The 14,322-nt window shown below is 32.0% G+C and overlaps 1 protein-coding gene across 1 annotated transcript in view; it reads right to left on the bottom strand.

Annotated features, from left to right (window-relative positions):
- Positions 1-2,423: 2,423 nt before the first annotated feature.
- The window catches only part of LOC110032861 (probable E3 ubiquitin-protein ligase ARI7), a 55,237-nt gene continuing 43,338 nt past the window's right edge, over positions 2,424-14,322 (bottom strand). The window contains exons 6-15 of the mRNA XM_020736633.1: positions 13,196-13,300; positions 13,003-13,091; positions 9,615-9,722; positions 9,397-9,487; positions 9,208-9,297; positions 4,506-4,553; positions 3,638-3,709; positions 3,430-3,529; positions 3,238-3,364; positions 2,424-2,750 (exon numbers count right to left, since the gene is read on the bottom strand). Coding sequence (XP_020592292.1) covers positions 2,471-2,750; positions 3,238-3,364; positions 3,430-3,529; positions 3,638-3,709; positions 4,506-4,553; positions 9,208-9,297; positions 9,397-9,487; positions 9,615-9,722; positions 13,003-13,091; positions 13,196-13,300 — 1,110 coding nt within the window. The 3' untranslated portion in view covers positions 2,424-2,470. The remainder of the gene's footprint in view (positions 2,751-3,237; positions 3,365-3,429; positions 3,530-3,637; positions 3,710-4,505; positions 4,554-9,207; positions 9,298-9,396; positions 9,488-9,614; positions 9,723-13,002; positions 13,092-13,195; positions 13,301-14,322) is intronic.

Here is a 14,322-nt window from a genome sequence, read left to right on the forward strand (position 1 = left end):
TCCCAAGATATTATGTGGTTTGAAATTGGCAAAACATTAAAACATTGATTTGATGGTTCTTACACATGCTTGTTCATAACACTAAATGTGTTAACAATAGAAAAAATAAAGCTTTTAGCAAGAGTGCTTAAGTTCTGCTGATCTTAAAATAACTTTATGTTACTAAAATTTTACAAGAGTAAATAAATTCCAGCTCAACTCATGCTAAAACTTATCTTGTTAATTTTAAGATTGTAGGATGAACGTTTTTATTTTATTATTGTTAAAAAAATACAAAATTCTATATCAACAAGAGCTTATTCTTTTTCTAGATTTAAAAATTTAACAAGATATTTTTTTATTAGGTTATATTATTAGAAATCTTTGTGACAAGTCTAATGGGGTGTTTGGTAGTATATTTTTAATAGGAATTACATTGAATTCAATGTAAATACGGCTAAGCATGAAAAAGATGGATGCTAAATCCGCGCTCTGCTAAATTCAATTTCTCTTTGTTTTGTCTTCAGTATGAATTTACTTAATCTCATTTTTAAGTAAATTTAACAAATTTAATATGAAGAAAACACATTGTAGAATTGACATTAAAAGACTAAACACGTAAAACGAATTTAACTGGATTTAACATTAACTGAACCAAATAATATTTTATTTGATAAATTCATATTTACCAGATTTACTAAATCCTATTTAACTTACGCCCTCTAAAACGACATGTTCAATGAGTATATTCAACTAGTGTCATTAAAAAAAATAATAAAAAAGGCTTTCCAACAAAAATATGCATATTCCTATTTATAGATGTATCCAACAACATTATTAAAATCTAAGGGTATTAAGAATATCATTAGCACAAAAATTACAATTTCACATAAAACATCATTAAATAATAAAATATTTGAAGATTGAAATTATATTTGATAGATAAATGGTCTTCAATTGATCAACAATTCAAAAGACATTGTGGCCCACTCTGAAATACACCCGTGTTAAAGACTGCATGCTTCGTGCTAGAAAAAGGTTAGATAAAACTTGCGTAAATAAGTTACAGATATCAGAACGATGATGGAGTGGAGTGGCACAAAACTCTCTTCTTGTGCTGCAATATAACTTATTTTTGTAGTAATTCTTATTTTCTGTCTAGTTGGATGAAAAATTTAACAATGAAAATACAATATCTATCAATTATTGTGATATTTCTTCGATTTCTATACGAAGCTATCAAATATCATACATTGTTAGCGGCATATTTTTTAGATATTTTAAAGAAATGAAGCATTGGAAATATTAATAACTGTTGGTTTCTAAATGAAAATGGTGAGATGCAACCTAGTTACATTATAATCAACATAACATAATCTAAAATTTACATTTAACTTATTAAAAATAATTGCTACTCTTATACATATGCTTTATACAGTCAAAAATCAAATTTTATAGTAATAAAATGCATTGCATCTGTTGAACATTCCCATTGTTAAACAGCAGAGAATGGAGATGCATTTATTAAAATAAAAAAAAAACAACAGAGATTCAAACAAGATTTCATCTTATTTTTCTTATAAAAAATTTCAGTGCAACTTAACATAACATCTACTTTTAATTTTTAATTTTATTTTTACATCTTTATCTATTTTTAAAAACATATTTATCCTGTGTTTGATCCTAATTTATTAGAAAGAAATAAAAAATGGCTCATAGGACGCAATGAAGAAAAACAATCATGCAGCCTACCTCACTTAATGGTATAAAGGCTCATTAATGTTGTTTTAACTTTTTTATACAACTTAAAAATAATTAAATTGCATTTAAAAACGACTCAAAATAATTTTAAAATATTTTAAATATTTTTAAAAACAGCTAAACATATATTGTCATGCCAACACATTAAACATATTTTATTTCAAATCAAACCGTAAACAATAATAAAAAAATTATCCCAAATGGCCTCTTAATTCTCTATTTTACAACCGCAAATTTGCTAGACCACCATCACACAAATGATGTACAAAATGTAGAAAGCACGATTACAAAGGATTCTCAACTACATAAATACTTCATAATTTCATGTTCATGGACAATACAATTCTAAAATTAGACTAAGACAATGCACTCCTCCCTTTAGTCATGAGCTTTCTCCGCAAAAACAAGTACTACCGATAAAGTCACCAATTTTAAAGCTAAAATTGCTACGAGGCCAAATAAACCCTTACTGGAAATAAGACACCAAAGCAGCCTATATGCCCATATAAATATTTTCTGTACAGGTGAATGGAAGTAATCAAACATTTGATGGACACCCTATAATACATGAGATCTTTCGCCTCCTTTCCCATAATAACTGCTTTCTTATACCCTTTTTCACCACAGGGATGGCAATCACAACTTTAACAGCCATTAGGAACAAATAATGGGGAGGTGGATGAGCGTTTCCTTTACAACAGAAAAATAATATCGATAACCGGTCCCCTAACTACCGGTGCTGTTCGCACATCTGGCACGTGTTTGCAGATCTTGGGTTAGCATAGGTACAGTGCTCACAAGACCAAAGATTTCCGTCATCCAAAGAACGGCCACCTGACCTGGAGCTCGCCACTGTTGCCTTCGCCTTTCCCACCTTGCTCCCCTTTCCCCCTACGAGGTTTTTTGAGCTTGAACTCTTGCTACATGTAGCCTGATTACTGGACGGCCCCACATCCTTCAGCCCAGTCTCCAAGGCTCGAACAAGATTCTCGAAATAGTTTCGGGTCACACTGGAAGAGAAATAAATAATGGTCAAATCTAAAGGTGTTAAAAATTGAGCCGGCACCAGAATTAGACCAGAAAACTCCAGTATTCAAATTGACCTGAATATTTTCGGGTTGAGTTCAGGTTTTAACAATCCTAACATACTTAATTATTAGGCTCTATCTCGGTTGACCTGCCAACCTGAAACTGACCAACCTAATATTGACTCAATCAACCCTTAAACTCAGAATCGACACAAATTTGAACCAAAAGTGACCCAAATAGCTGTTATATCTTTATATTAAATGAGTTATACGGGTCAGGTTTGGGTAGGCAAGTTGAAGAAAGGTCAGGTTCAGGTTAGACTTTCTGCCATTTTAATTTTCGGGTTGGGTGCTGGTCATTTCAGGTCAGAACCTAACCCGACACATGAAACCGATTTGACAACTCTAATCAAGTCATTCTACCATCATGCAGGACTTGCAAAGGCCAGCTTTGGGATGAGGACAAAACCTAGTAAGCCCGGCAAGTTTGGTGCGGAAATCATTGAAATCTTTCATGGGAGCTTCTGCTTCTAGATAAACAAGGAGTTCCTTCTCGGCACACTGATGAAGACGCTCCAAACCAGCTTCCGCCTCACCTAAAGAACTAAAAGTTTTAGTTTTGTTTCAAACTACACACACACACACACAGAATATTATGAACCTTGTAAATACTCAAAAAACTGCCGCTTTGCATGTTCATGCTCGGGAAGGTAATAACCATATGCATAAGTCCATTTCAGAACTCTCCTGCACTCTACAATCTGTAAAAGGAGTTCAATGAGAAATTTGTTTAATGGTTTGGCACAAACCGGAGAACACAGGAAAACAATCAGTGAATAGGAATAATAGTATAAAAAGTTCGTACTGACCTGTAGCCAAGCCTCAATTATAAACTTGAGCTGTGACTCTGGTTGACTTTGTCTATCACTCAATTTCTCGAGCTACAATTATTCAGGAAAACAAATAAAAAAGATTAAATTAAGATGGCAAGGAATGGCCATCATACGGTCAACAAATTACATTCGTTATAACACCGTAAAAAATAATAAAAAAAAATTTGTCAAGAAGCCGGCAATATGTACACAAAAGAGAGCTAGCATTCCTAAGAAGATCCTAGTATCAACGGATGGATAAAAGGAATAACAATACTTTATATGAATGATTAAAAGGCATTGATATCCTTCCCTAGCAGATTAGCAAGACATTTGTTTTTGTAATATTTTGCAAACCAAATTTTGATGCAAAATACACCAACATCCTCAAAGGTATTAGAAGTAGATCCTTAAGCATGCAGTCACACAAGTGAAGCAAGAATCACTGATGGTTTTAAAAAGAGGATAGCGTTAAAAAAGTCCCCTTACTATTTTTATGGTGTCATTTTAGTCCTAAATTTTATACAGTAGCTAAATTAGTCTCTAGAATTTTTTAATGAAGGCTAAATTAGCCCTCACTAGAACTAAATTGACACTTTTATAAACTAAGGGACTAAAATGAAACTTGCAAAGAGTTAGAGGATCATTTTGACACTTTTTTCGTTTTAAAACCCATTAACCGCAATGTGAATAGGACTCATGAGTTAATATATCCATGAAAAACTTAAAAGGTAGCAGTTCCACGGTTCCACCATTCTATTCATATTTATACATTTTCTGTAGCCAGTCATCATGAAAGCTCCAAAATACAATCACTCCCCTTGCTAAGCTGCATAGACCTTTTAGAAAGAAATGCATGCAATACCTTTTCCATTTGCATACTATGCAGATCTGCGAGTGCCTTCTGTCGAGACTGCCAATGAGAAAACAAACAAATTAGCACGAGAGTCTAAAAAAAACATCAATTTAAACAAAAACAATTACCTAATTTAGCTGAGCCAAATAACGTCAAAATACAGACCATGCCTATTAAATTACAATATAATGCTTTAAATCCATAGCTAAGAACTCTGAAAGAAGAAATATTTTCATCTCAAAGAAAAAAAAATAATATGATTTGAACAATATCGAAGAATTCCCTTGTGACTTCAAAATAAGCAAAATGATAAAAGCTGGCATGGAAAGATGGACATCAAAGTATGACTCACTTAATAATTTCATTCACCGGAACGAAACTCGCGATTTTTCTTGCAATGACAGGAAAATTTTCTTTCTATGTTTTCTACTTTAATTAACATGCATAAAAAAGTTGAACAGAAACATGAACAATGCCCCTATAGAACTAAATTTGAGAAACTGGAATCATACCAAACCTCAAACAACAAAAGGATACATATTTATTACTAGAAACTCTATATTTTAGTTTATAGAACATCTCAACAAATTTGAGCATCCCATAGTTTGCACTTCACAGTAACGAGCCTTGCTTGTTTCTGTAAAATAGTTGCACTTCACAGTTACGAGCCTTGCTTGTTTATGGAAAACAAATAGTGAAACTCCTTAATCCATTTGTTTCATCTCTACCAAACGGTCTAGCTTTCTCACTGATATCAGGTGTTGAATGCAATCGGAAACAAACGTATGCTAGGTGCAAAAACAGCCATCTCACCAGAAATTGGTGATAACAGCTGCCAAATCCAACAGGATGGATACGGAAGTGTTAGGAAAAACACCAATCTATTATGTGTTAGTAGGGGTGTAACAGAGACAAGTCGTTGGGCTCAGTTCGACGAACTAACAAGCCAAGCTCAATCCAACTTAGCTCAACAAGTTAGCCCATGAGCCAGCTCGTTTAAAAATAATTAATATAAAAATAGACCTAATATATTAAATTTCAAGATTTTATATTCAAATTATTAAAAATACTTAAAATTTTGATATTTTAAAAATTTGATATCAAGTAATTTCTTATTAATTATCTTTTAAATCATAATTTTATTAGTCGTTTTATTATAATATTACTTGAATTAATATTTTTTTTTCATAATAAACAAGCAAGTTCAAACTTGTAAAATTAAGCGAGATCGAGCTCAAACTCAAAATTGAATCTTTAATAAAGCTCAAGTTCAAGCCAAGGGTGACTTCAGCTTGACTTGACTAATTTGCACCCCTGTTTAAGAATCAACTAGAGGTGAACACAATGAATACAAAATAATTACGAAATATGTCAAACACGGTAAAATCAATATTTGTGTGGTTTGGATAAAAGGATCAGCTAGAAGTGAATACAACAACCACAAAACAATCACAAAACCGATCAAGTACGGCAAAATTAATATTTGTGTGGTTTGGCAAAAAACAAGTCTACATACATGGGGGAAAGAAAATTAAAAGAGGATCCAATCCACACTATAAAGTAGTCGTAAATATGTAAAACTGGAAGGGCCTAAGAACAAACTCTCATCCAAACCTAAGTACACCCAATATAGCAATATATACAAGTTTTAAATCTTTCAAGAAAAACAAAAGAAATCTAAAGTAAAGAGAGAAAGAAAGAGGATCAGAAAAAGAAACCACAGACTTCAAAGCTCCCTTAAATGATGCATGACATCTCTATATCTATAGAAAAATACATCATCATCGTTAGACCGATTTGTAGCAGTAGTAGCATTTATTTTCTACTTATGACTGTCATTCTCATGCCACTCATTCCTCAGCAAAGCATGATAACCATTCTTAATTGTGCCTTCTCTTCAAATAGAAGAAGGCTGCTTCCTAACAGTTTCCACAAGGCTAACTTCTATCATTGATTAAAGTTAAAACTTTCCTCAAAAGACCTACGCTAACCTTGTAGGCCGTTAGTGGAATTTTCACCAACTACACGCTCAAGCTTAACAATAATATCTCATTTAAAAGTAACTTTAGAAATCATTTGAGTTGACTGTATGTCATTCACATAACATAATGTCACCAAAATGCTTATAAAATATGGTAAATATTACAATAGAAACAAAGCTAGAACATCATTGTCTCACATTAATATTCATCAAATCCTAAGCAATAAATAAATAAAGGTCTTAAAATGTGATTTGATGGGCCTACCTTTCTACCTGCATACCAAGGATAATCTTTACTTCTAATATAGTTTAACAAGGTTTTCGTTATATCCAAAGAATTCAACTTGAGGCATAACCCCACCAGCAACACCTGACCCCATCTTGCAGTTATCATTTGCATATGTTCCTTTAACTTGAAAGCATGACAATATTTGAAGATATACCCCATTTTCTTACAATAGAAGCAAATCACGCCCCCAAATAAATTTTTCATATCTTAGAACCTTAAGCTTAGCAATAGTATCCATTACAAAAAACATGGCAGCTTCAGGCAAATTATCTCCTCTATACAATATGGGATCATAAAAATAATTAGAAGTGAAAGATGAATAGCACATTAATAATAATGTTTGCTCTTCATTATCAATATCCTTTAAATAGCTAATAATAAAATTAAACTAATTAGGATATTATTTAAAGAATGTATCGTTATGCATGCAAGGCAATTATAACTGTGCTTGCGACAAAACTTATTGAGAAACTTATACTCATGTAAAAAAAACTTTAAATTGTGCTACAACACATGAGAGGGTTTTTTCGAAGACATTCATCCTAGCTTCATCCATCAAATCCCCCACATTGTTTGGTCTTCTTCATAGTCTACATATTTAAACCCATGAGTTTTTTCACAAGTCCTTACTAGACTAAAACACCACGTGTCTCAGTTTTTGTAAGCCCAATATTTATATGTCATCAGAATTCTCAATCTTAAATATTTTAGTCATTGTATTTTTCAATATACTCTAAAACAAATTAATAAAAAACAAATTTTTACACAAAGGAATTAACCATGGGCAAACATAATGACACATAAAACCAGCAGCAGCCACAATAACAGTAAGAATTAGACGTCCACAAGACATTTTCAAATTCCACAAAAGGAATTTGCCTTTTTCACTCATAGTAAGCAGATTATCTACCTTGTAAAAAAAAATACAAAATTATGGCTCCTAACTCCTTCGACACAAACAAATCTTTTAATTTTCTACTTATAAGAATTAAAAAAAAAACATATTCAAAATTTTACTTTAATCTATCCAAAACTATAAATTAGCATCAAGCAATGTTCAAACAAGATTTCATCCAAAAATAAATAAATAATTGGTTTTACCCCAATAGCCCCTACACTAAATAATTTTGTGAAGGTGCATAAGAGTATTGAGTATAATCTCATATCTAACAATTTTAAAATATGTTGGTATAAACAAATCAAACAGTTGGCCCACTCCAATTAGTCTTCACATTTGGGTTGAAAATCAATTTGATCACTGGCAAATCTGACACAACTTTGGCCCTCTATTTTAATCTCCCTAACAATTTGTATCACAACTAATTATTCAATTGAGATAGAATGATTAATGTTAATTATGCCTCATATGGATCTTTGATTCCTTCAACATAATGGTTGCATAATGCTCGATAACAAATGAATCCCATGACTAATCTACATGATTGAATAGGATCTTCCTGCATGATACTTAATATTAAAAAAGAATGTGTCTGGGTGAAATCCAAATGCAGAGCTCGGAAGTGAGAGAATAGTGCTAAGGTACAGGAGTGACTAAGTAGTGCCTTTAACCCACATATGAAATAGTTTTAACAATATATTGGTGTAGAAATGTCGAATGACTGGCCCTCTCCTATAGGCTTAAGTTTGGACATAAAAATAAGTTCTATAACTGGCGCACCTGGCTCAATTATGATCACTTTTGGATTGCACACTACCAATGTGAAAGGAAGAAAAAGACATGAGCAACACATTTTTCTCACTAAAGGCCATTTAAATGAAATGAATATTAATTAAAAGCAGACATAGCATGCTATTATCTCATAAAAACGCAGCATGCTATTATCTCATAAAAATCTATCAGATCACTTTCTTACAAATCATCCAAAAAGTAGCAAAATATATGAAGTACAATGTGTTGAACTTCAATATCGTGAAATAAAATACAAATGGAAAGTTTGAGTAACTGTAAAAATGTTCTCAAAAAGTAATAAGAATGTTCTTATGTAGTCTCTATACAAGAGATCATTTAAACAAAACATGCCCAATCTTAATATTTTGCTTTAATTCGCATTGTTAAATAAGAAAAGGAAAGAAGATATCTTCATACTCTATTAACATATTACTAAACAAGACTATGAAAATTATTTTCATCACAACTCAGGCAACCTTTTATTTACAAATGAATCTACATCAAACATACAAGATAAATGTGCAAAACAGAATTGTTTAAATATCATCATGACCACACATTTAGCAAAGACAATAACAAAGAATTTACTAAGAATTTTCAACAATAACTCACACAAACTTTTTGATGCAAGGTAGAGATAATAAATGGGAATACTTTCAATTCAACATGGCATTAACAAATTCAGCAGCCAAATGATGCCAAGAAAAAAGGTGACAAAAAATTATAAAAATGAACAGAAAACTTCACATACAGATTGATTTGTAGCCCATCTTTCATAGTAATGAGTGTATCTTTCCAGAGAATTTTTAGCCATTTCTCTCCTCCTTTCAGACTCATCATACTGAAACGAATTAAATAGAAAAAATGTGATAAAAAATGCAAAAGCTTCATAGCCATGCATAACTAACAACAATTAACAAAGTGGCTGGCGTAAACATACTGCTCCCTCCTGCCTTGCTGCTTCATAGCGATTACATGCATAAAAACCGCCAGTCCTTTCCCCATGTTCCGACCATGCACCTAGGCACAGCCTGAAAATTTTCCAAAAACAATTAGAGAATAAAAATCTAAAAAGCTGCATCTCAAAAGGTACATAAATGCAAACATTAAAAAAGAAAAAAAAAAAGAAATTCACGCCCAAAGTTCGAAAATATTTACCAACAAAATTCAAATTTACACGGAGGTGTGCATGTAATATGCATACATCCCTGGTTTTTCTCAATCGGTCTCTTACATCTTGGACAAGGTTTTGAGTTGGCCAATATCCTGGGTGAAGTATATAACAAAAAAGACAATTAAAAAAAATCAATTCAGAAGGCTATACGGGAGACATGGATATGATATTGGATTGTGAAATAGCACGAGTAATCTTCAACTTGTTCAAAGTGCATTAGTTTTAGATGGAAATAATCAGATCAGAGAACATTGAGGAATCCTGTGCCCGAGAGATGCCAAGAGCATAGAGCGAAGTGCAATACTTCAACCATCAAAAAAAGAGTTGTAACGGCAAAAAACAAAAACAAAAAAAAAAACTTACTAAAAAATTTGAAATAAGAACTAGGTAAACAATCTTTTATACACTCTCACCTCAGCCAGCACAGATCACAGTAGAATCTTATAGCAAACTGAGCGCCCAAAAGCAAATCAAAATTTTCCATTGCATCAAAACCCATGAAACTCATTGTTTTTAACATTACAAAAGGAACATCGACTTTCACAAGCATATTCATACTCTCTAAAGTATGATGGACAAAAGTAAATTAAAAATAAATGATAATGATTTAAAAAGTCTGATATGTATATAGACCAATGAAGTAGTCAAGTATAACAGCACTTTAAAAAATTCATCCACCCCAGCACAAGCACAAGCCCAAGCACATATGTTGTGCATGCATAAAATAAAGAAAGAAAATTATTAATGCAGCAGTATAAGCAAATTTTAAATATTAATTAGTCACTTTTCGCTATTCCAAAAAAAAAAATTCCTGTGAAAAAGATAAAAAACAGACTACAACATTTTGCTCACGCAATTCCAAATGATGCACGTAAGAACTCTATTGAGGAAATAGCTAAACAGTAGCACTTCTGCAAACGTGGAAGGGAGTAGAACCACAGAAGTGCTGCAGCATTGCCAAAAATAAGAATTAAGAAGGATGATCCTCAATCTTTTGCCAAAGTGAACCACAAGTAAGAATGCACAAAAAATAGACCAGGGGTAAAAAACCCAGGCAAATGTGTATATTCCTCTTACAAAATTGAATAGACAGATAAACTTTCAAGTTATAGTCTGATACACACAATTCAAATCAAAGATCAACAACATTGCAAACCATCAGATGTGGGGTCTGCTTTTGGCAGCTTTCTCACCAAAGCAGCAACTTGTTACTTTCAGAAATTTAACTTTTTACAACTAGATTTGCTGAATGTAGAAGTTGAAAGAAAAATTATTATCTAACTTTTGAAAAAAACGAAAAAAAGAAGCCTTTACTACACTAAATGTGATTGGCTACATAGATTCTTTTTCTCCATTTTGTCTTATTGAGTTTCATATTTTTATTTAGTTTTAATAAAATAAGATCATTTTATATACAACATGCCCAAGTCTTTTTAGGACTACCCCTACCTTCCTCGACATAAATCTAATTTAAATATCTACTCTCCTAACTGGAACAACAGATTGTCGGCATATAAAAACATCTAACTTCTTTGAAAGGAAAAATATCATCATCCTTACAATAGCTTTCATAAAATTTTTTTTTCTCCATAATAATTTTATAGCTACTTTTGCAAACAGCTGTGAGCATACAAAAAAATAACTATTTAGTTGTTATCAAATCAAGCATAAATCTTCTGTTATGCCAATTAAACCATGCAGCATAACTGAACCAAAACTGCCGCCTGCTTTGTTTAAGTATTGGACGGGAGAAGAATGACAGTTCATAAACCTTACGAAAAACAGTTCTCTAAATAATGGCAGGACTAGGGAAACCTTGCAGGAATGAAGATATAGAATTTCAGATGTAAAAATTAGAACGAGCATTTACATGCATACCACCCAATTCCTATCTATTTACATATCTAACACAACATTTTGCCTTTTACATAACACCCAAATTGTTCGTATCACATCAAAAATACTAACTATTTTAGCTTTTAAAGAGCGGAATACACCTTTTCATGCATAGATAAGGTGGAATATATGTAAAAATTGAATGTTTAGGTGTTAGGTATGTAAATACATAAGAATTGAGTGGTATGTATGTAAATTTTTCCAAAATAAAAATATTAGTTAAGTAAAACCATGAGTAGAGAAAACTAAATTTTTCATCACAAATAACAGTAAATAAAACAACTTTCCATGGATAGGTAAGAAGGCATATATGTAAAAATTGTAAGTTTAGGTGTTAGATATGTAAATATATAAGAATTGACTGGTATGAATGTAAATCTTCCAAAAATAAAAATATTAGTAAGTAATACCACGAGTAGAATGCAACAAAAAAACAAAAACAAAAAAAAAGCTAAAATTTTCATCACAAATAACAGTAGATAATCATCAGTGAGACAACATAATAATAATAGTACTAATAATAAATCATCAGTGACACACTAACAAAAATCACGAAGTTACAAAAGTACCACCAAAGACTTGACATTTTTCTGAAAAATAATAATTCCAAAAATAATTCAAAGGCATACTCTTCCAATACATTAGATGCAATGATATCAGTTCTTACATATACTAACAACTTAGGCATCAACATATCTACTCTTGCGAAAGTAAAATCAATCAATTTCATTAAGAAGATTTCCGAAAATTCCATCATCGATAGCCTAATTCCAAAGAGTGCCAACATATCTACTCATTCCTATTAAGTGTTGCAAATGTATAAAATCAATTCATCCAATTTTAGGTAACAAAAGTCATGTTCCAACCAGAGAGTGACACAAAATGAGAAGGTTTAGATGATAGAAAAGACAGTGGAGAACCAAGTATGGTAAAATGATTATAAAAGAGGTTAAATAGATTTCCACAGATTGAGAATTTTCAATAGGTGTTTTGTTTCCACTTAAAAGACTATCATATAAAATAATTAATCATATAGTAATCATGATAAACATAGTTTAACATTAAATCAAAAAATACGACAAAGAATAACTAGCAGTTCATTATCAGATATTATGAAAGATGGTGATAATATGCACAAAATTTAATTATGAAGAGTAGCTGCTAGTTTATTTAATTGTGCTTGGCTCAAAAAAGATTTAAAATATTATCAAGCAGCAAACGATTTCATTTCAGGTTTAAAATTTATAAATAGACCAGCTCACCTTCCAAGTTGTGCATTCTTAATAATCAGTGAGAAGAAACAATACTGTATTTTCCTCTGTTAAGAGATTATGATACATCCATCCACTTATTTAAAGCATAGTTTCTTTAAGAACTTCCATTTTAATGGACCAGTGGATTGAAAATTTAAAGGCACAATCATGTATATGACTGTAAACATATCTAAAATCAGTAAAGAAGTGTATGGAAACCTACCAATTCATGTTTTCAGATTCTGCACAGTTCTTCAGTATCCACTTTGCAACAGTGGCACAATCCACTGGCCGATGAGCTTCCTCAGTACACTGCAAGATTCCAACTCGAATAAAAAGAAATCTACAATTATTTTTTCTTTCATAAAAAAAATATAATTGATATAATCAAAAGCAGTAAAGCCTTTCGAACTAACATTCCAACAAAAACTGTACGAACAATTGCAAGTAACATCGTAGCTGCTACTACCCATAACGAACTCCACAGCAAACTCGCATCCTGGAGCTGGGCACCATTTTGTCTAAAGATAAGAAGAACCATTATAAAATATTAGAAAATATCAAGGTGACCTTCTTAGATAATAGTCTAGTAAAAGAACCTGTTATCATATATATCAAAGTGCTGAAAATAGATTTGGAGAGGGAAAACTATTTCACTTCATTATTCACATGTAGAGTACATATACAATGCTTATCAGAAAAGAAATAATTTTGAAATAAAAAAAGTAAAGAAAAAAAAAATAGGAAGGGAATAAAATTAAGAAATGTGCTCCCAAAAATATCTACAATCAAATATTTCCATGATTTTGTGAAGCAAACAGCCGGCCCACCATGGAGAGGAGCCGAACTTCTCAGCTTTCTACACTCCCCCTCAAGCTAGGTCGTAGATGTTGTAGAGACCAAGCTTGGTATTAAACTCTAAGAAGGTGCCTAAATGAAAAGCTTTGGTAAAGACATCAACAACTTTCTAGTGTGCCGGAAATTATCTTAGTTGTATAATTCCACCATTAACCTTTTCAGAGATAAAGTGTCTATCAAATTCAATATGTTTAGTTCTGTCATGATGCACTGAATTCTTGGCAATACTGATACAAAACATTTTTGTTGGCCTATTGAAGGTGTACCCCATTCCTTTAATAACTTTTGAATCCATTCACAAATTCTTAAGGCTATAACCTAACACTCTAATTCAGCACTACTTCTAGAAACCACCGCTTACTTCTTGCTCCTTCGAGTAACTAGATTTCCCTATATATAAGAGCAATATCTTTGGTGGACCTTTTGTCAGTGAATTCCCCAGCCCAACTTGCATCAATGTAGGCTTCTACCTCTCTGCCTCTAGTTTTCTCGAAAATTAATCCATTACCAAGAATCTTCTCAAGAAATCTCAAAATACTATACACCATCTCCAAATGCTCTTCATTTATGTTATGCATGTATTGGCCTCGTGTGTGATAGGTATATGAGTTTTACAACCAATCTTTGATAGATTCCCTTATCCACAGATACACTCCCTTCTCGTCTATTAGACTTCTTGTTCTGA

The sequence above is a fragment of the Phalaenopsis equestris genome, unplaced genomic scaffold, assembly GCF_001263595.1.
Source record: "Phalaenopsis equestris unplaced genomic scaffold, ASM126359v1 Scaffold001040, whole genome shotgun sequence".
Taxonomy (NCBI): domain Eukaryota; kingdom Viridiplantae; phylum Streptophyta; class Magnoliopsida; order Asparagales; family Orchidaceae; genus Phalaenopsis; species Phalaenopsis equestris.